Below are 23,427 nucleotides of genomic sequence, written 5' to 3'. Positions count from 1 at the left end.
CTGGGATTATAAGTTGTGCTTATGCCCAATTTAACATGCATTTGAATGGTAGGAAAATAATTCCATCAATGAACAACCTTTAGAATCTCTTCAGAAGATGGCACTTTTTCCACAGGACCTTTTCTACCTCTCTGCATGGTTGTTTACTTGTCATTCATCTTAAGAGCTACTCTACGTCATTGGAAGCTGCCATGTCCCTGTATTATATCTCCGTACTGATTTCACTCACAACAATAGTTATTTTGTGTAGCTTTTATTGCTAACTATTTATACATTTTTCTTTGCCATCTTCCTCCTCAAAAAGGAAAGTTCCTTGGCAGCAGCCTCTGCCCATGTCTGAAGCACAAGAGCAGTTGCTCAGGCAGGTTTTTTTGAATAGTTGTGTAAGGGATTGCACTTTTCAAGTTAGGAAACTATCCTCCATAGGCAACCACAATGGGGAAATGTTTCAATAAGAAAGTTGTTCCTTTGAAGTCTTTTTTTTTCCTTCCTGTTTTGGCATTTCATTATGGCCCCTAATATCTAGCTTTTTTTTTTTTTTTTTACTTGGCATAATTATTTTGAGATTGACTCAACTTGTGATATGTATTAGTAGGTTTTTGGTTGCCTTTTAAAAAATATTTATTTTTATTTTATGTTTATGAGTGTTTTGCCTGCATGTGTAAAGTACACTGAGGCCAGAAAAGGGCATTGGATTCCCTGGAACTGTTGTCACAGATGGTTGTAAGCCAGCATGTGGGTACTGGGAACTGAACCTGAGTCCTTTGCAAGAGCAGCAAGTGCTCTTCACCAGGGAGCCATTTCTCCAGCCCTTACTTCTGCAACACTTATTTATTTGGGGAATATATAGGTGTCAGAGAACAACTTGCCACAAATTGGTTCTCTCCTACCATGTGAGTCTCTTGATATGAACCCAGGTCCTCAGCCTGGATAGAAAATGCCTTTTCCTGCTAAGCCATCTTGCTGGTCCTAGTCTTGTATTTTTTCCCTCAGTTTTCAGTAGTATTTAATTGTAAGAATATTGACATGATGTATCATCCCAGCCTTTATACTTACTACTGACATTATTTGTTCAGTTTTTGAGATAAGGTTTCTTTATGTGACTCATGTGGTGCTTGATCCTGTCTCAACTTCCTGAGTGCTGGCCTCTCTGGTTTTATATTTTAAAAAGTATCTCTTTTAGGTAATATATAACTGGGGTTTGTTTCATACTGGCAGTCACTTCTTAGTTAAGTGGCTTAATCTTTTTAAATTGTGATTATTGATACAGTTGGGTTTTCTTGCTACTTGTTTTCGTTTGTATCTTCTGTGTTTTATCTCCTTCTTTGGTCCTTTACTTTCTTTTGGTTTAATGTATTTATTGTTTTATAGCACTGTGCTTAGGGCTTTATACTTTAGCATTATACACATGTACCCCATGTGGTCTCTGACTGTGGGGAACCATTCCAGTTAAGGCTTTTGCTTTGTTCTGCAGCTTTCTTATCATTGGATTATTGTTTGTATGTAGAAGTCTATGTTATTGCTTTTCCCACTTAATAACTTACATTTTCTAAAGTTAGGTCAACTGTAAATGTCTCCTATAGAACTGCACTCAGTGGTGGTGTATATGGTTTCCTCACACTTGTGAGCTTTGGAGTAGATAGTAGCAATGCCTGGAGCCCAGTGGCTTTTGTGGAGAGTCAGGCTGCAAGGAAGTGATGCTGGAACCTTGGGTGGTGGGTGGTGAAATGGCGGGTCATGCCATTTCACTGCGCATCTGCAGGGATGATGCCCGCCATCTGTCTGTATTACCTCAGCCTGGCATTACCTTAGCACAGTGTATTGCTTTTTATTTCAGGACAGTGACTCAGAAGAGGCCTTAAAAAAGGTTTCTCTTCCTTCCATACAAAGCTGTATAATGGAAGAAGAAAGCAAGCCGAGAAATCTTGTTTGTGTTTACTCTTTTTTAGTCGAGCGAAAGATGTGATAGTACCAGCAAAGCCGCCTGTCAGCTTTTTCTCCTCGAGGTCTCCAGTCCTTGACCTCTTCCAGGGACAGCTGGACTATGCTGAGCATGTTCGCCGGGATTCCGAGGTGGTGTTACTGTTCTTCTATGCCCCATGGTGCGGCCAGTCCATCGCAGCCAGGGCAGAAATTGAGCAGGCAGCCAGCCAGCTTTCAGATCAGGTAATATGCATTTTCCATTCAAGCAGTGACTGTCAAATCTGTGTCTCAGAAAGGATGGCCTTTCAGAAAAATTGTGCTAGACAGGCAGTGATGTCCTGATGAACTCCAGGACCTGGTCAGGTGCAAAGCCTGTGAAGAGGCAGGAAGGGTCCTGTCATGATGGTAAGATGGCAAGAGTGGGAAGGAGATAGGTGCTCACTCACAATAGCAGGCTGTGTGTTCTAAGAATCCCAGCTGTCTCACGCCCGGCTTCTGTGCTTGTTATCTCTCTTATGTTGTAAGACGCACACAGGCTACAGTGCAGATGTGGAGGTTGGATAACTAGGAGTCAGTTCTCACCTATGTAGCCAACTATGTAAATATTTATACAGAGAAAAAGCTATGAATAAAAAGACTAACGATTGCTATGTGTGGTGATGTACACTTCGAATCCCAGCACTCAGGAGGCTGATGCAGGCCAGCCTGGTCTACTAAGTGAGTTCTAGGATAACACAGGCAACATAGAGAAGCCTTGTCTTGAAAAACAAACAAACAAAAAGACTCTTCACCAAGTCTGTTGACCCGAGTTCAGTTCTTTGTGGGGTCAGTTCTCTCCTTCCACCTTTCTGTGGGTTCTAGGAATTAAACACAAATCACCAAGCTTTTGTAGCAAGTGCCTTTACCTGCTGATCAATCTCGCTAGCCTCTTGGTGTGTGTGTGTGTGTGTGTGTGTGTGTGTGTGTGTGTGTGTGTGTGTAATTTTATGTGTGTGGGTGTTTTGTCTGTTTGTCTGTATGTATACCACATGTGCTCCTGGTGCCTTAGGAGGTCAGAAGAGGGCTCCATATATACTGTAGCTGGAGTTACAGATGGGTGGTTGTGAGCCATCGGGTGGGTGCTGGGAACTGAACCCCCACCCTCTGAAAGGGCAGCAGTGCTCTTAACTGCTGAGCCATTTACTAGCCCCAGTTAGTTTTGAGATAGTGTTTCATATGGTGAAGGCTTTTACTGATACTTCTGCCTCATCCTCCCAAGTGCTAGAATTAGAGGTGTGTGCCATGGCACACACACCTAAAAATGACTGTTTTATAATGCCCCCCTTTCTGCCTGTGAGGCAACTCACATTTGATAAAACTTCCCTATGCCTATAATTGTGGAGTAATGTACGGTACTAATTTTAACAGATGGTGGGAAAATGGAAAATTAACTTCTAGTTAAATCTTAGATATTTTAGTTGTCAATACATGGGCAAAGTATTATACTTTATGTAGAGCTACTGTGAATGGGACAGTGACAGTTGTAGACCTGTGGTAAGAACTGATGAGCTGATGGCTCAGATCCCACAGGGATATTATAACTGGCTGTCCACAATAGGAAGCAGTTCCTGGAAAACTCCCAAACTAGATAGAGATCTCTACTTCAGTTTATATAGTAGTCTTATTTCTGAGAAGTTCTGTGAACATAGCAGCCATATCTTGGATTCACATGTAGGCTTAGACTCTGGGTTTGGATGGTAACGAACTAGACTTTTTCCAGATGAGTGCTGGGAATGGATTTCAAACTACTGTGGGATGACAAGGTGACTCTGTGGGAGCTAGGGTTGTTTTGTGTGTGTGTGTGTGTGTATTGGACATTCAACAAAGGTCTTTCAAATGTTAGGCAAGTGCCTTAACACTGAACAACAACCCTAGCTCCCACCTAAAGTATTCTTTTCAGCAATGCATGGTGGTACATGCCTTTAATCCTAGCACTCTGGAGGCTGAGGCAGGAAGATTTTTAAAAGTTCAAGACCAGCCTGGCCTCCACATAGTAAGCTCCAGGCCAGCCAAGGCTACATAGTGAGACTCTGCCTTAATCAGTCAATCAATCAATCAACAAATAGTAAAAATAAAGTCAAATTCCTTCAAAATATTGCTCATTCATTTTAACATTAAAAACAAGTGGTTTTCCTTTTGTGACAAACTCAGAATCATAGCTAAAATATGGAGAAGGGTTTGTCTTTCTTTGAAATTTATGTGTTTATTTTTGAGACAGTTTCACTGTGTAGCCCTGGCTGGTTTGGGACTTCTTATGTAGACCTGGCTTGTTTGAAGCTCAGTGATCTGCCTCCTTTTGCCTTACAAGTCCTGAGATTAAAAGTAAACCTGGTTATTTTTCATTAAAAATAAAAACAAAGAGTTTATTATTACTTTTTATGTATACGGCTGTTTTGCCTGTGTATATGTTTGTCCACCACATGCCAGGTGCCTTAGGCGAGAGCACTGTATCACCTGGTAGTGGAGCTACTGGAGTTATAGATGGTTGTGAGCCACGATGTGGGCGCTGCAATCAAACTCATGTCCTCTGGAAGAGCAGCCAGTGGTCTTCTGAGTCATCTCTCCATTCTCTATTTTTCATTTTTTGAGATATGATCTCATTCTATAGACCAGGTGTATGTATGTAACTCATGGCAATTCACCTACTTGAGCTCCCTCAACCTGCACCCCACCCCACCCCTGCCCCTTTTTTTATGCCCCAGGGTTGGGGTTATAAGTTTGAACTGCCACTTAGGCCTGTCTTTTATTTTAGTGGTAAATGTCCCCTTAGAAAGCTTGAAACAGGGCTTGGTTTTTGTTTGTTTGTTTGTGTTTTTTTTCTTTGGCTCGGTTTTGTGTTTTTTTTTTTTTTTTTTTTTTTTTTTGCTTAGTACTTTCTGTTTCAGCAGAGGGGAGCTGGTTCTGTTTCTACAATTTTAAGTCTTGGGAACCTTTGAGTTGCTATTCATAGTCATATGAAACCTCCTTTGCCTTTGCAGGTGTTGTTTGTTGCAATAAACTGTTGGTGGAACCAGGGAAAATGTAGAAAACAGAAGCATTTCTTCTATTTTCCTGTAATACATCTGTATCATCGGAGGTAAGGACTTATAATAGTGTTACCAGTCCCACTTATATTCATCAGTTTATCAGTGAACTTTTTTTCTCTATACAAAAGTATTAGTCAGTGTGGAAAATTGAGAAAAATACAAACAGACAAAAATAAGTTTAAAAAAATATAAAGGGATTTGGTGATTATATTAGCTATGTGCAGCCAGTGTGTTTTGACTGTTATTTTCTGTGAATGTATATGTCTGCCCTCTAGTTGTAAGCTAGAGATAGGATTACAAGGTAATATTATTTCTTAAATTGTTCTTTCTTTTGTGAACATCAGTATATGTTTATATCAGTGTATACTATATCATTCTTTAAAAGTATGAATTACTTCGTTGTGTGGCTGTATATGTTAGCTACTCAAAACTGCTTTGCAATTCAGAAGTGTACCCTGTCACTCGACCAGTTAGCCTGGGAGTGTAGCATGCTCAAGATTATAGGTTTTGCCAGGCATGGTGCCTATAATTTAAGCTACTTGGGAAGCTGAAGCAGGAGGATTATTTGAGGCCAGCCTGGACAACTTAGTCTCAATCAGCTATCCAAATACCTGGGAATATTAATTCAGTAGTAAAGTGATTTCCTAACATGGGTGAGATCCTGGGTTCAATCCCTGGCATTGCAGGTGAGGAAGGGTTGTAGTACCATTACTTTCAATTCAGAAGAAAATTACTAGTGGTCCATAATTTTATGTCCATAGTTCTGAAGTGACAGAGGATGGAAACCTACAAATTTCATCATTTTTTGTCTCTAGTTGCATTCATTTTGCCTAAAATGACAAGCTACTTATGGTTTTCATTTTAAGCTTTCTTGTGTTTATTGTGTTTTAATCTTTATTTTTAGTTATGTGTTTGTGTCTGTGGATTGGTATAAGCACATGTCAGTGCAGGTGTTCACTAGAAAAGAGAGTCAGGACCCCTGGAGCTGGAGTTATAGACAGTTGTGAGCTGCCAGACATGGGTACTGGAAACCAAACTCTGGTCCTTTACAAGAGTGGTTGCACTTTTGTTGTTGTTATTTTGTTTTGTTTTTTTCAGTACAGAGTTTTGAGATCAGGCTGTCCTTGAACTCACTGATATCCACTGCCTCTGCCTCTGCCTCCCATTGCTGGGATTAAAGGCTTGTGCTATTACAAAGGGCTCAGTTACACTGTCTTAACTGCAGAGCCATCTCTCTTAGGCCCAAATTTTATTTTATTATTTATTTATTTATTCTTTATGTGTATGTGCTTATTGTGTATATGCACCATGAGCATAAAGGAGATCAAAAGGAAAGCATCAGCTCTCCTAGAACTGTAGTTACAGGGGTTTCTGGGCTACCATGTTAGTGCTGGGAAATCACATTCAGGTCCTCTTGAAGAGTGGACAGTTCTCTTAACCATTCAGCCATCTCTCCATTACTTACTTACTTACTTAATTAATTCATTTGTTAGGTGTCGACAGGACCTCACTATTTGTTTGTTTGTGTGGTAGTGACAGGATCTCACTATGTAGTCCTGGCTGGCTTGTAATTCACCATGTAGGCTAGTTGCCTGGAACTCTTAAAGATCTGCCTGCCTCTGCTTCCCTAGTGCTGAGGTTAAAGGTATGTGTCACCATACCTTGCTTTGTTGGATAAGGGTTCTCATGCTGTAGCCTAGGCTGGCCCTATAGTGACTGCACAAACCAGGCTGGCCTAGAACTTAGTGGTGCTGCCTTAACCACTAAGGAGTGCTGGGAAAAGACATCTGCCAACCATGTTTGGCTTTAAGCTATCCAGTTTTGCTGCATTGATGTTAATGTTTTACAGACATGCTGAGACCCTATTATGGATGCTAAGTGATGCTTGAAAATCTGACTTTGGCCCATTTATTTATTTATTTATTTAGGGACGGGATTGCACTAGCTGCCCTGGAATTAATTAGGCAGGATCTCACTAGCTGTCCTGAAACTCACCTTGTAGACCAGGCTAGGCTTGGAGTTAGAGCTCAGCCTGCTCTTTCTTCCTATTGTTGGGATTAAAGGCATGCACCGCCACATCCAGTTATTTATTTTAATTTTTGAGATGGTCTTATTCTGTATCCCAGGCTAGCCTTGAACTGATGATCTTCCAGCCTTAGTCTCCTAGGGCAGAAGATGGTATTTAGGCTTCAGTCAGTCTATGAAAGGCCAAATGGGTAAAACTTGATTAGTGAGAGCTTTAGTTTAGGGTTTGCCTTCCCTTTATCATGTACCTCCTGAGTCTTGTTAGTAGGGATTCATAATAGTCATCAGCAAACTGTTAGTGACAGATTCTTTAGCCCTTTCCTTCCCAGTTCCACACCGCTAGCATAAATTGTCATGTGTCTCATAGTGTTTTCCTGAGCAATTGAAATTCTTTTTAGGTAAGACTATCTTTTCCACCCTCAAATTTTCCACTATATATGAAGTGCTTGTGGTTTGGTTAACAAAGGAACAAGCTAGTTTCTCTTGGTAACTGTTTAGACTGATTTCAGATCTCCCACACTGCTTCTTGTCCTGTGGGTTCTTCTGTGCTTTGAAGACTCAAGTGCAGGGTTCTTAAATATAAAGTACACTTCCAGTGGCCATCTCAGGCATGTTTTTTTTCTTTTTAGAGATCAGCTGAAGGGAATGGTGCACTTACCTACTTTAGTTCCTGTGTTACTCTTTGGCTTTGGAAAAAACACACAGCTGCCCAGTGGGGTGGTTGAAATCTTGCAGGCTGCCAGAGGTGGATTTAACTTGATGTGACATTAAAATAAGCATTCACTTGAATTGAAATGAAGGTCATTTTTAGGTGCATGGGAATACATATCAGCTGTTTGTGTCCTCAGCTTCTGTAGACTTTAGAATCAAACATTCCAAGCCAGGTATTGTGCTGCATGCCTTTAAACTTAGAACTATGAAGGCAGAAGCAGGAGGGTTGCTGTGAGTCTGAAGATAGCCTGTTCTACTGTTTTAGGGTTTCAATTGCTGTTAGAGACACCTGTGAGTCTGAAGATAGCCTGTTCTACTGTTTTAGGGTTTCAATTGCTGTTAGAGACACCTGTGAGTCTGAAGATAGCCTGTTCTACTGTTTTAGGGTTTCAATTGCTGTTAGAGACACCATGACCACAGCAACTCTTATAAAGGAAGACATTTAATTGGGGCTGGCTTACAGTTTCAGAGTGGGAGACATGGCTGTAAGCGGGAAGGGAGCTGCTTGAGCTTCTGAGACCTCAAAGTGTACCCCCTAGTCATGAACCCCCTTAACCAAGGCTACACCTACTCCAACACCATACCTCCTAGTAGTGCCATTCCCTATGGGCCAATGGGACTATTTTCTTTTAGACTACCATAGCTACTAATAAGATTGTATTTTAAAAGGAGGATACCTACCCCACTACTCTGTATTCTGATAGGGGCTTTGAAATGCACACCCTTTAACTTAGCCTGCTGCTTTACTTGATTAAGTCTGTTCAGATGCCTTTTTGTTTATTTAGCCATTAGTATCCAGTTGGTACAATGTACTGAAGCACAGAAACTCCCCAAAGATATCTTTTCGTGTTCTGAGAGTCTAGAGGTCTCAGATTTAAACATGTGCATGCACACATGATTGGTTCCATTAGCTGAATGCTCCTGGTAATCACGGGCTTTTCCTGCTTATAAAGCTCACACACATCTCAGCTGGGTCTCAAAGCTGAGCAGACGCTGCTGTTTGTGTCTTTTGTTGCTGCTGTTGCTCTCATTTGCTGTAGTGCTTTGTTTTGTAGATACCAATGCCTTTCTGCTTTGTGGAACAGGTTTTGGGATTTGTAGATGTCATCCCAAAGTTGATGAAATAGAGTTTCGAATATGGAATGAAGTTCTCACCATCCTGTTAGTGCTCAGGAGTTCTAGATCATTTCATCCTATACTGACAGCTACAGTTTAAGATTAAACACTTGCATATCCTGCATCTTGAGATCTTGTTCACTTTTACAACTCACTAGGACACTTTACTAGGAAAACTCAGCAGCGCTGGAGGCCTTAAACAGATGACATTTCTATGTGGATTGACCTTTTTGCTGGACAAAATATGTTATCAGATGCTTTATTTTATTTTTTTTCTTGTTCATTCATTCATAGTATGTTTGTTTGAGACAGGTTCTAATGTCACCCAGGCTGGCCTCAGATTTGATACAGATGTAGATATAACTATATCTGAGTATCACCTTGAACTCTTCTACCTTCTAAAGGATAAAGCTGTGCACTATCAAAACCGGCCTTTTGTTTGGTTGCTTAGTTTTGGTTTTACGAGACAGGGTTTCTTTGTGCGTAGTTTTGGCTGTCTTGGAACTTATTTTGTAGACTAGGCTGGCCTCAAACTCACAGAGATCCGTCTGCCTGTCTCCTGAGTGCTGGGATTACAGGTGTGAGCCACTGCACCTGGCTATTTTTTTTTTCTTTAAATTAAAATTTGTTGACAATTGATAGGTTTGGTGATGATGGTGATAATTAAAAAAATTTTTTTTTCTATGTAGCCCTGGCTGGCCTGGAACTCACTATTTAGATCAGGCTAACCTCAAACTATCCTACCTGCCTGTGCCTCCCAAATGCTGGGATAAAAGGTGTGTGCCACCATGCCCATCCTCTTGAGTTGATGGAGTTCTTACTCCTGATGGCTAGCTTTGCTGGTAGAATGTTGTACTTACTTTTTTTCATGCTTCTATTCCTTTGTTGTCATATTCTGTAGTGTACACTGAGAGTTGTGTTTATCTCATGTGTTTTTATAACTGTGGTTTACCATCATGAGTACAGTATGTATGTAATTCTTTCCTGAGCTCTGTGTATTGCTGCTGTTAACAGTAATCTTAATGTTAATGGTTGCAAAATTGCTGAATTCCACATGCCCCTGCCCCCTATCACTCAGTAACATTTGTGTATATTGTAGGCCACCGAGAGAGACTAGAGAGACTTTTGATGAGTCTGGGAGGGTACTGAGGCAGCCAGGTGAAAATCTGATAAGCTCATGAGGATCCCTGAATGGTGGTGTTACTGTTTCACAGCTAGATCAGATTCCTGTGCATTCTAGACCATAGCCATAAGGGGCCAGAAGGAGGATTGTTTATGCACCTTCTGACTTGTCCTTGCCATTGTTCCTGTTATAATACTTTAAACAGGTGTCAAGTTCACTTTGTGATCCTTTGTGTAAATGCCTTTGGGAATATTAGTAATTTCTTTTCAGTAGGCAAAGGGTCAACTGCCCAGTGTTTATTATTTCACAGTTTCATGTAAAAGGAATCTGTCTACATGTATTGAATGTTACAGCAAAGTTCCTGAAATTCTTTATTATGTGTTTAGTTTCCAAGGACATGGGTTTTTGTTTTGTTTTGTTTTTTGTAGAAATATTAGGGAACTAATTTTTCTTTTGGAGAATAGAATGAGTTTAATTTGCAGATGGTTTAAGATTGATCTCATCTTCCCTGCCTAAAATGCTGGTCTCCTGTTCACTTCCTGAGCAAAGCGGACTGCTCGCCTCTGAACCAGTTGCTGAAGTAAAGATGTTTTTATGGTGTGGTTTGACGTTTTTTGTTACATGTTACACGTTTAACACATGGTGCATTGTTTTTTATTTACTTACCTATTTATTTATTTATTTATTTATTTATTTATTTATTTTTGTGCTAGTTTTGGACCAATAGAATACAAAGGCCCCATGAGTGCTGTTTACATTGAGAAGTTTGTTCACCGGGTGATGAAGCCACTTCTCTACATCCCATCTCAATCAGAATTGCTCGATTTTCTCTCCAACTATGAGGTACCTATCTTTCTTATCTCCTGTTCCGAAGGCCTTTTAACTGGGTTGAAATGGATTCTTTGTATTAAATGGTTTTTAATTTATTTTGGTCTATAAGAATTGTAATTAATTATACAAGGTAGTGGATTTCATTATGATAATTTCATACTTTAAAAAAAGTCTCCTGGGGCTGGAGAGATGGCTCAGAGGTTAAGAACACTTGCTGTTCTTCCAAAGGTCCTGAGTTCAATTCCCAGCAACCACATGGTGGCTCATAACCATCTATAGTGAGATCTGTGTGCAAGCTGAATGCTGTATAGATAATAAATAAATAAATCTTAAAAAAAAAATAGCAAGCCCTCAAGGGAGCATTCCATTAAAAAAAAAAGTCTCCTGGATTTCAGCAATTAAAAAAAAAATCACTTTGGTAGCTGGAGAGCTGGCTTTGGGGTCAAAGACCCAAGTTTCATTCCCCACACCCACATCAGGTGGCTTGAAATTGACTATAACTTCAGTTCTGGGAGATCCCGAGCTTTTGTACTCCTCAGGCAACTGCGCTCACATCTATATACCCTTTCCACACAATTAAAAAATAATTTTAAGAAATCATGTTATAGAGAAGCCCTAGTTAAGTACTCCTTGAGATGCTGATTATAAGGGTGGCTGGCCCGGTGAGTTTTAAAAGACTGGAACACTTGGGAAAATCTTGTCTCTGTTTTGTTCGGCGATTTTAAACAGATGTTGTTGGCCTTGTCTCACAGTTGACTAGAATATGGAATTAGCTCATAATTTCTATGCAACTACTCATTTCTAAGAATATTCTTTGACCATGTAATATTGCACAATGAGGCACCTGGCTTTTCTTGTAAGTTTTAGTTTAGCTTTAAAAAACGAACCAACCAACCAACCAACCGAAACTGTAAATATGGGGCTGGAGAGATGGCTCAGTGGTTAAGAGTATTGGTGCCTGTCCTAGGGGACTCAGGTTGAATTCTTAGCTCACAGCTGCCTGTATCTCCAGTTCTAGAATGCTTGAAGCCCTCTTCTGGCTTTCAAGGGCATGCTGACACATACACATAAGTAAATAAATTTTTTAAAGGGTTTATTTTATGCTGGGTGTGGTGGCCCCTGTAATCCTAGCACTCTGGGAAGCAAAGGCAGACTGAGTTCGAGGTCAGCCTGGTCTTCAAAGTGAATACAGGACAACCACGGTTACACAGAGGAACCCTGTCTTGACCACCCCGCCCCCCCAAAAAAAGAGGGTTTACTTTTTGCTTGCTCATATATCAGTACATGCCTGGTACCCACAGGAGACTGAAGAGGGTGTTAGATACCCTGGGAGTAGAATCATAGATAGTTGTTAACTGCCATGTGGGTGCTAGAAATTAAATCAGGTCATCTGGAAGAGTAGCTAGTAGTCTTAACCATTGCTGTTATTTCCTCACTGCTGTTATTTCTTCGCTGCTGCTGGGCTGCTGTCCAACACACCAAAAGTACGGGCTTTATGGAACTTCAGAGTCTCAGGTTCCACTTCCCTCAGGAATGGCTAGAGCTTGAAGAGCCAGGTCCATGTGTGAGACCCCGATCTCAGCAATGGTGTGGAAAAGAGTTACCACTGTGTTACAATTAGCTTTTCCTAATGAGACTGCTGGTACCAGACGGCAGTGAGACTTGGGAGTTCCAGAGCCAGCGGTGACAGGTGAGACTGCAGTGTTACAGCCTTTTGGTTAAGCTGCCATGCTAAGGGTAAAGGGTTACGCAAAGGCTTCTTACAGGAAAGGGCTGGGCCTGTAATCTCCCTGAGGGAGAGGATCTGGGGTTTCCTCAGATTAGGTGGAGAGAAGTGAACCCAGCTGAGAAAGGCCACCAAGCTCAGGGGCTTTCCAGTAATGCCAGACTTTGACCTTAACAGCAGGTCCAACAAACCACTGAGCTATCTCTCCAGCCCCTAAAATAAATCTTTATTAACAACAACAACAAAAACCCTGCAAATATTTTTCTTTCTGTTTTAGTCAAGGTCTTTTTGTTCTGGTTTGGTTTTTGGTTTTTTGAGACTAGGGTTTCTTTGTGTAGCTGTGGCTGTCCTAGAACTCACTCTGTAGTCAAGGGCTTTTTTAACAGAAAATATTTTAACTTACTAACATGGCCTTTTTTTTCCCCCAGTGTCCCCATTGCCAGTTTCAGTACCTCTTAAATTATTGTTATAAGAACCTTGGGTTGCTAGGTGTGGTGGCACATGCCTTTAATTCTAGCACTCAAGAGGTAGAGGTAGGCAGATCTCTGTGAGTTCTAGGCTAGCTTAGTCTACAAAGTGAGTTCCAGGAGAGCCAGAACTATACACTGAGACAGTATAGTCTCAAAAAACAAACAGAAAAAGAACGTTGGGCTTGGCATGGTGATGCACACCTTTAATCCTAGCACTTGGGAGACAGAGGCAGGCAGATCTCTGAGTTTGACAGATCTCGGGGAGATCTTTCCCCTTCCTGATAAGGGTGTACCTGTGGATTCCTAAAAATATCCCCCATGCTAATCAGATGTATTTGTACCTTAGCTTTCAACCAATGACCTTTTTTCCATAGCTGTCACTGCTAACTGCTCTACATAATGAATTTAGGCCTGCAAAGCATACATATCTTAAAAACAAAAACAAGAAAACCTAAACTCTTAATTTGTATAACTTTTAAAAATTCATTTATTTAAATAATTTTTATTTTAGTTATTATTATTATTATTTTTTTTTTTTTTTTGAGACCTGGTTTTTCTACATAGCCCTGGCTAACCTGGAACTTACAATGTAGACCAGTCTGGCGTGGAACCCACAAAGATCTGTCTGCCTTTGCCTCCTGAGCACTGGAATTAAAGGTGTACATTACCACATCCAGGTTAAAACAGTTTTTAGAAAAATATGTATGTGTGTTTGTCTGGGTCTGTGTGTATGCCACTTGTTTGCGAGTGCCTTTGGAGGCCAGAAGAGGGCACAGGATTCCTTAGAGTTGCAGGTAGTTGTGACTGGCCCCTGTATGTGCTGGGACCAAACTTTGATTTTTTGTAAGAATAGCAAGTGCTTTTAACTGCCGAGCCATCTTCTCTTCAGCACTTGGATTTTCTTTTTGAGGCAGCACAGCTGAATCTGATCCCTTCTCCTCTCCTAAGTTGTTTGGGGATTTGAGATGGGGGCAGTGTTTTTGTTTTTGTTTTGAGGCAATCTTGGTAGTAGGGTTAGTAGTTAGTCCTGGCTGTCCTAGTATTTGTCAAATAGCTCAGGCTGGCCTCAGACCCACAGCAGTCTTCCTACCTCAGCACTCCTATAGATTGACATTTAGCACCTGAGTCACTCTAGATGGTTCTCCAAAATAGTGAAAACTCTGGTGTCAGGCTTGAGTCAAAGCTTAACTCTGCTACTCTCTAACCCTGTGGCCTTGGGCTGATGATTTAATCTTAAGCCTTTATTTCTGCTTTATAACTAAAGCAGAACTAATACTTTATAACTAAAGCAGAAATAATCTAGATAATACAAATCTCCAGGATGAGAGTAGGGTGTGGGTCAACACTCAGAAGGGCAGAGGCAGGCTGATGTACATGTACATCTCTCAAAAAATCAGATGCATAAAAAGTAAGTAAAACAATTTTTGGGATGTAGTACCAGTCAATGGGAACTTTGTCAGTAATTTTTTTTTTTCAAAATTTATCAGTAAAAGTATGGGGAAAATTCTATACATTAAAATTGCTGTAAAGAGTTTAAATGTCATACTGATAATTCTGGAATTCCTTATACATGAAAAAAAAATTTTTAAATTAGGATGATTAAAAAGTGATTTGCAGCCAGGTGAGGTGGCACATGCCTTTTATCTCAGCACTTGGGAGGCAGAGGCAGGTGGATCTCTGAGTTTGAGGCCAGCCTGGTCTATAGAATGAGTCCAGGATAGCCAAGGCTACACAGAGCAACCCTGTCTCAAAAAGCCAGAAAGCCCAAAACAAAACAAAAAAAATGCAAAGACCAACTCATGCTATCCTTCAGTTCTGCTCTATTGGGATGTTTGTAGAGTACTTTGCCCAATTTTTTTTTTTATTCAGATTTTCACTAATGATCCTCTAAAAGGGTAAGGAAAAGAAACATGAGAGAGGAGCTACAAAATAACTTCATATAGCATATAGCTGTGAACCTTCCAGGACATTTGTGGCTAAGACAGAGTACTTCTGCACCCTATAAGGAGTGCAGGAGGCTACTCTGTCATGTCTTCAGCTCTGTCAGAGGAAGGTTTTGTTTGTTGGTTTTTGTTGTTGTTTATTTTGAGGCATGGTTTGACCCTAGCCCAAGCTGGCTTCAAACTTGCTGTGTAACAAAAGATAACTTTGAATTTATGATCTTCATGTCTCCACCTCCCTGGTGCTGGGCTTATAGGCATGCATCAACACACCTAATGTATGTTGTCTGGGCATTGACCCAAGGCTTCCTGGACCTCAGGTCAGCACTCTGGCAACCAAATTACATCTCTAGCCCTCTGCTATACTGATTTTTTTTTCTTTTAAAATGTATTCTGTTTAAAGTTGGGCAGTGGTGGCCCATGCCCTTATTCCCAGCACTTGGGAGTCACAGGCAGGTGGATTTTTTTGAGGTCAACTGGCTTACCTATTGTGTTCTTAGGATAGGTAGGGCTGCACAGTGAGATACTGTCTCAAAAAAAATTATTGGTGTGTGTATAGTTGTGTGTGTGTGTCAGTGCTCCTGGGTGTGTTTGAAGCCAGAAGCTTCCAATGTGCACATGTATATCTGAGGACAACCTTCAGAAATCAGTTTTCTCCTTCCATTCATGGACTCCAAGTGTGAAATTGAGGGTGAAACTGGTTTTTCTTACAGAGGGCATATGACATAGGCAAAGGACTCAGCTGGCTTTATCAAGTTTAATACCTAAACTTTACTTATTTTTTTTCTCTAAATGCAGTTATTTGGCTAGATAATCCCTCTGATACTCTTACCTTCAGAGGCATTTAAAGGTCAGAAACAGTTCATCAGATGGTTCACACATTTCTGGTCAAGGAAGTTTTATTTTGTCTGCATGTCTTTGAGAATGATGGTCTGTGCTGCCTAAACTGGCTCTGAACTTCTGGGCTTAAGTGATCCTCCTCCCTCAACCTTTCCAGTAACTAGGACCACACAAGAAAGCAGTTTTAAAGCAATGCCTTTGAAAGATAACTCAGAGATGTTACAAGTCCTTTTTATTTGTTCCTTCAATGTGTATCTGTAAGAAAAAGAAAGGTGTGAAAATGCCTGGTGTTTGACTCTTGCACCCTTTGTATTTCAGTGATACCTTCAAAGATCATGCTCCAAGTATTGACATGGAGCCCCTGTCAAACTCACTAGTGTGCTAATGAGGTTCCTCTTAGGTGTGTTTGGAACCAACCCACTTACATAGCATGATATTGAACAGTAATTTGGTCTCCTTTAAAACAGGAAACAAATGAGTGTTACCCAGATGGGACTTGAATTTTAAAGACTTCTGTTATCTTGAACATAGCCTGTGTCCTCCTAAAAAAAAAAAAAAAAAAAAAAAAGCCATGAATGGCTTTTTTGTGACCTCTGTTAGACTTTCTGTTTTTCTTTCCCGAGTCAGGTTTTCTCTGTGTAGCCTTAGCTGTCCTGGAACTCACTCTGTAGACCAGGCTGGCCTCAAACTCACAGTGATCCGCCTGCCTTTGCCTCCCAGACCACTGGGGTTACAGGTATGCACCACCATGCCTGGCTTAGACCTCTTTTTTTTTAAAACAAATTTTTTTTTAAATGTGTGAGTGTTTTACCTACATGTATGTCTGTGTACCATGTGCATGCAATACTTGTGCAGGCCAGAAGAGGGTGCTGGTTCTCCTGGGGTTGGGATTAGAGCCTGTTGTGAGTCACCAAATTGTAAAGCAAACCTGGGTTCTCTGGAAAAGCAGTCAATGCTCTTAACTCCTGAATCCTTTCTCCAGTCCCTGTTGAGATAATTATTTGTGTTTGTGGTACTTATTAGATTTTTCATACTGGCAAATTTTATTGATTGGCTTATGACTGCTATATTTATAACATAGATCCTCTGTACAAATCAAGAAACTAGGGTAAGCCAGGCGGGGTGGTGCATGCTTTGGATCCCAGCACTTGAAAGGCAGAGGCAGGCAGATCTCTCTGAGCTTGAGTCCAGTGAAAGCTGTCTCAAAACAGCAACAACAAATCAGGGTATACAGAAGACTCGACTACCTGGGTGAGGTCTGAACTGTAGCCTGGGTCCTCTGATTCCTCAAGTTGTTTCTTAACCTCTTTCATTCCCCAAAGTAATGTTTAAGTCCCCGACTTGAAACTTTAGCATCCATTTAGAGATTTAAAACTTCAAATATTTAGTGTTTGTTTTGTTTGGTTTTTGAGACAGGGTTTCTCTGTGTAGCCCTGGCTGTCCTGGAATTTACTATGTAGGCCAGGCCAGGCTTGAACCCAGAGAGATCCTCCTGCCTCTGCCTTTCCAGAGCTGGGTTTAAAGGCATGTGCCACCACCACTGGCAATATTTACTTTCTTTATGGCACTTAAAAACCCTTTTCTTTCATGACAGAAAGACTGAGAAGGTGTTGGCTTTTTAATTTGGCTATAGTTTTATTTGTTTTTTATGAATAGCTCTAGGAAATAACAATAAAAGACAAGGTCATGGCTCTCAGTGCATATTAAAGCAGCAGCAGTTTGCTGTTTCTGGTTACTATATTGTCAGAACTTATTCTGCATAATGGGGAGTGGCCTATGTATGAGAATCACAAGATTGAGGTGATAGGATCTAGAATTTTCTTCCTAGATAAACACTAACATAATACAAAACTTACACATCATGTATGTAGGTAGAAACTGCAGTGAACTTACCCAGGGACACAACAGAGAAAGATGACAGCTTTAAGTCATGTCCTTGCAAGCATGTTAGATTGTGCTTTCTGCAGTTACTCCTACTTTATTCTCAGACCGTTCTTCCTGCCTGTTTGTTTATAGACAGGAAGATGTAATTTGTTACTGTGGACAACATAGTCCAACAGAATGCGAGTCATAGTTATTTTGGTGACCTTGAAGTTGATTGAAAAAGGAATAGGACTGAGGAAGTAAGATGAAATTTCCACTGGTTTTATGTCTTCTAATTGTATTGTGTATGTTTTTGTTTGTTTTTAAGGTGTCATCTCTCTGGTATTGGTAGCTTTCATATCAAGTGCTTTATTTCTAAATCATCTCACCCAAATCATCTGATTTTACCTTACAAGCTACCTACAAAATACAAGCAATATTGTTATTTAGAACTTTTATTTTGTATATATGCCAAAATACTTTCTAAGCCTTTTTGTGAATTACTGTAATTTACTTAATGATTATTTAACATATATCTATTAATTTACTTTTATCAGGTTGATAAACTAAAAATGCCTAGGAATCTTCAGGATTATGTATGTTAGGTGAGAGAAAACGTGAGATTTTGATGAAAAACTTGAATGTCCAGCTCCTAATATCATATTGCTTTTAATCACAAAATCTGTCTGTTAAGCAAGTATGCAACATTTCTTCTGCTAGTTCATAGTTTTATACCACTGTACAATAAGGTAGTTTTACAGTGAATTAACATCAAGGCAGAAATGGTTCAAGTGCCAGTGAATAAAAGTACAGCAAAGGGGCTGAAGAGATGGGGCAGAGGTTAAAAGCACTGGTGGTTCACATACATACATGTAGGCACTCAGACATATAAGTCTGAAAAAAGAAAGGGGGAAGGAATTTTTTTTTTTCTTTTTTAAAAGAACAGTAAGAGCTGGGTTCGGTGGCATGCACCTGTAATCCCAGTACTCGGGGAGGCAGAGGCAGGTGAATCTCTGGGAGTGCCAGGCTGGTCTACAAAGTGAGTCTAACATAGCCAAGGCTCCGGCTGAAGAGATGGTTTAGAGGTTAAGAGCACTGGCTGCTTTTCCAGAGGTCATGAATTCAATTCCCAGCTACCACATGGTGGCTCACAACCATCTATAATGAAATCTGATGCCCTCTTCTGGTGTGCAGGTGTACATGCAAACACAACATTGTACACGTAATAAATATATCTTTAAAAAAAAGAGAGAGCTGGAGAGATGGCTCAGAGGTTAAGAGCAGTGTCTGCTCTTCCAGAGTTCCTCAGTTCAATTCCCAGCAGCCACATGGTGGCTCACAACCATCTATAATAAGATCTGGTGCCCTCTTCTGTCATGCAAATAGAGCACTCATACATGAAATAAATATTAAAAATAAAAAAGATAGCTAAGGCTACACAGAGTCTGTCTTGAAAAACAAAAAACAAACATAAACATTGTTCATAAGGCCACTAGAGGGTGTGTGCCAACTGCCAAAACCTACGCTATTCTACAAATGGTTCCTGCTTCCTCAACAGATGTGCTATAAGAGGTATTGAGGATTTGCTAGACATCTGTAAATAGCTGGTATCTGCCTCCTTACTAAATGGAGTTCTATCACACAAAGTCAAGGGATAACCTGCCACTCATCATGTCTTGTTTTTTGCTAAATTATAAAGTTGATAGAGGTGCTTTGTCACATGTGTATTGTTTGTTCTGTGCCAGGAGCTCTGAGATGTAAGTGCAATTATGGATAAGAGAGAGACTGTGTTTCATAGATTGACAACAACAGGGGCATCACCACCTCCAATTGCTGAGGATGGAATTTGATGCTTTGGGTATTTTAAGCAAGCCTCGGGGAGGGGGCCAGGAAATGAACAATAGATACTAGGCTGATTAGTGGATATGTCTGTGTGAAACTTTAGAATGTATCCTTATTTAAAAATAGGGTCTTGGAGCCTGGTAAGGGTGTGTTCACCTTTATTCCCAGCACTTGGCAGATAGAGATGGTGACTATTAGTTCGAGGCGAGCTTGGTCTGTGTAGCAAATTTAAGGACAACCAGGGCTACTTTGGAGAGACCCTACCAAGAGGGCGGGGGAGGGGGGTGGGATGGGGGCGGAGGGAATCTTTGAAGATCATTCAGAATTTGGGATGAAATCCTAAATGCAGTGACTAGCGTGTTGATGGATCAGCAGCTGGTACAGAGAAGAACTGTGAGGGCTGGGACCAATAATGGAACATTGCAGCCTCAAAGCAGGATAGGCCTGGAGCTATCTGTAGCTGGAAGAAGCAGGAAAGGCTCCCCTCTTGCTCACTAACTCCCAGTTTTCCAGAGAGCAGAGAGAATGATTACTGTGGTTCTGAGTCAATTATCTGTGGTAATTTATCAGGACAACCCTAGGGAATGAGGCAATTTCAAATTCTAAGTGCTGTGAAGTAAGAGTAGTAATCTGGGGACAGCTATTTTAAAAGATAGGAAGTCCTCACTAGGAAAAGATAATTGAGCAAGAACCTAAACAAGATGAAGCTTGTTTGATCTGAGCAGACCTGAGGAAGCTGGAGGAAGTACAGAGCCCTCAGTTGTGGGGCACACAGACCATGCCACCAGAGGAACTGGCATGGAAATGGTGAAGTGGAGCATGTTCAAACCCTGGAAATCTCAAACTTGAGATTTAAAATCTCATCCTGAGACTAGCAAGAGTGGGACAGCGCCCTCCCTGTTTCTGTGACTGACTGCCTTGGAGAACTTAATTTGGCAACCCCCAACCAGGTGGTCACAGGTCCCAGCACCTGGAATTCCTCCCCATGCAAATAGAGCATCACCAGCATCCTAGTCTCAGCCAATTGATTGCACTCAACCCCAAATACTTTCCTCACTGATCAAGGTTTATATAGTCCCTGTCCACCTGGAACAAAAGAGCACAAGCTATTTCACTGAAGATCATCTTTCTTGATTTCACTGAGCTGTAACTCTTTCGGAATAGCTTTCTCTTTCCTGGAAGCATTCATTCTTAGACCCTGGGACCTGTCTGGTCAGGCTTCCACAGCTGCCCACACCCAGGAAGCCCAAGGCTCCTGCCAGAGCTCACTACATGGCCTAGCATCGGAGCCTGAGTTCCCGATATCGCCTGACCTGGGCTGGCTGCCGAGCTGCTCCTGCCCATACCACTCCAATTGCCCTCCTAGCAAAAGAGCTGTAACACTTCAGCCTGCAGAGATCTTCCTCTCCCAAACTCGAAACCAGACTGGAATTTTATTGAACCCTCTGGTTCCAGACTCTGCTGCATCCTTTTCTTCTGTTCAGTGTCTGGTGGTTTCCAGTGTTGTCCAGGCATCCCAAGGGACTGAGTAATATATGGAACTACACCCAAGGAGGACTGGCATTGTTTGAGCCAAGGAAAAAGGACAGTGGGAGATGAGGTTTCAGGGCTGTTCTGTCCCCAACTGACACTGCCAGTTGGCTGAATAAGGTGGTGCACACACTCTTAATCCCAGCATTCAAGAGGCAGAGGCAAGTGGATCTCTATGAATCGAGGCCAGCCTGCTCTACAAAGTGAGTTCCAGAATAGCCAGGGCTACACAAAGAAACTCTGTTTTACAAAAAACAAAGGGAAAGAAAGAAGGAAGGAAGGAAAGAAAGGCAGTTGGCTTGTTTATTGGGGGGCTGATTAAGCCTCTGGAAATAGGAAGAGCTGACAGGACAGAACAGCACCTAAGCCTAGTGTCTGCTGCCCAGTACCAGGTTGGCCCAGGTCCTCAGCTGTCCTCTCCAGATGGGGATCTGTGAGGGCATTAAATACAGGGTCAGAGTTGTCTGCTGCAAGCTAGCTCATAGATGTCTCTGCAGCTGAGCACACAAAAACTCAGGTCTAATAAAGTCTGTGTGGAGATATATTTGTTCCTCACCCTTGTTTTGTTGTTTTTGTATTTTGAGACAGAGTTTCTCTATGTGGCTCTGGCTGTCCTGGAGTCAGGACAGACTGGCCTCAAACTCACAGAGATCCTCCTGCCTCTGCCTTCCAAGTGCTGAGATTTAAACTTAGGTTTAAGTGAAAGGCATTGAAATATGTATAGCTAATATATGTTATTTGTTAAATAATGACATACCTTCTGTTGGAGAGATGTTGGAATTTTGGGAGAAATCTTTGCAGATTTTGCTTTACCTACAGCATAACCAGAGTTGGTTTCATAACTTAGAAAATATGAAATAGAAACTAACAGATGACTATCACATGGCCTTTGTATTGTTTTGAAGTATTAATATTATGTTTTGTTATCAAACATACCAGCTCTCAGAACTCAGTATAGACTGCCACAGTATTGTGTCAGCTAGTACTTAGGATGGACTATACCTGTTATATTTTGTAGTTAATTTTTAAAAAAATTTTAGTTATATACACTTGGGCTGGTATATGCACATAAATACAGGTGCCCCTGGAGGCCAGAAGAGGGTGTTGAAGCCCCTGGATCTTGAGTTATGAGCAGTTGTGAAGTGCCCAACATAGGTGCTGGGAACTGAATCCAGGTCTTCCATAGGAGCAGTATATGCTCTTAAGCACTGAGCTGGCTCTCCAGTCCCACCGGTTGTGTGTTAAACAGGTAGTATTTTACAATTTACACAACTTTACTCATCTCATACAGTCAGTATGAAGCTTCTTTTCTTTCCTTTGACAGTGAAGAATGAAAATGATTTTGCTGTGTTCTGTATTGTACTGTTTGGTGAATTTCCTTGCTTAGAGACTACTTGACAGTTGCGAGCCAGTTCCTGTGAAGACAAAAGCTCCTTCATCCACACTGTATGTGCTGTAGCAGTAGGGCTGGGAGTGTAGACATGAGTTGGAGGATTTGCATCATACATACAAAAGCCGTGGGTTTGAGTTCCCATTACTGGCAAAAATACTAAAAATTGCTACAGTGAGGCTAAACTTTATACTTAAGTGTTCTCAAAGGGTACTGCAAATGGTCCAGGTGTTTTTCATTTCAAAGATTTAACATGGAAGCCAGTGAAGACTGTTTTAGTGGGTAAAGGCACTGTCCCAAGCCTGACAACCTGAATCTGATCTTCGGTACCCACAAAGCAGGGGAGAACTGACTCCTGAATGTTGTCTTCTCTCCCAAATATCACCAGAGCATGTATTGACATGCCCAAACAAATGTAATAAATACAATTGAAAAAAATTAATTTGGATTTTCCTTGGAGAATCAGAATTTGTATTCATTTGTGTACATTTAGTTGCATGCGTGCATAGATATGGTATGGATAAATACATAGCTATGGATTACAATATACATTTCCATGAACCTCCCAAAGGTGATGTGGAAAGAGAATAAAATTCACATGGAACATTTATTAATATTTAGAATTATTTTTCTTCATTGGCTTTGGTATAGGAAAGTAATCAGAGAGAAGTTTAAATGAGTCACTATATTAGTTTCTGTTTTTGTACAATATTAACAGTTCCTACAATTTCTGAAGGTCCTGTCTTTTGTTCATGGTAAGGAAGCTTATTCTGTTATGGAATGGCTGGCAACCTTAAGAAGGCAAATGTGCTGCATTGTAGGCTGGCTTGTTTAAGGAGTTCTGCAGGAGGGGAGGACATTGTTTGCTTTTGACCTGGGCCTGGGATTCACTGGGAGAGTGTGTCCTTACCTGTGTAGGAGGTTCTGGGTTCCATCCCCAGTACTGCAAATGACATGAAAAACACCTTTCTTATTTCTTCAGTTTGAGAAATTGACTGTTTGCTAGATTTTGTTAGAGTTAAACATTTTTTT

General features: G+C 40.9%; 1 protein-coding gene across 4 annotated transcripts in view; it reads left to right on the top strand.

Moving 5' to 3' along the window:
- Txndc11 (thioredoxin domain containing 11) overlaps positions 1–23,427 on the top strand; it is a 62,144-nt gene that overhangs the window by 4,671 nt on the left and 34,046 nt on the right. For 2 of the 4 annotated variants that reach the window (XM_060364187.1, XM_060364189.1), the window contains exons 2-4: positions 1,950–2,166; positions 4,941–5,038; positions 10,677–10,806. In XM_060364187.1, the coding sequence (XP_060220170.1) occupies positions 1,950–2,166; positions 4,941–5,038; positions 10,677–10,806 (445 nt within the window). Of the gene's footprint in view, positions 1–1,949; positions 2,167–4,940; positions 5,039–10,676; positions 10,807–23,427 lie in introns of those variants that run through there. The other 2 variants (XM_060364188.1, XM_060364190.1) reach the window with 2 other exon arrangements.

Source organism: Meriones unguiculatus, chromosome 11 (assembly GCF_030254825.1).
Source record: "Meriones unguiculatus strain TT.TT164.6M chromosome 11, Bangor_MerUng_6.1, whole genome shotgun sequence".
In the NCBI taxonomy this organism is placed as follows: Eukaryota; Metazoa; Chordata; class Mammalia; order Rodentia; family Muridae; genus Meriones; species Meriones unguiculatus.
This window is presented reverse-complemented; position numbering and strand designations above follow the sequence as displayed.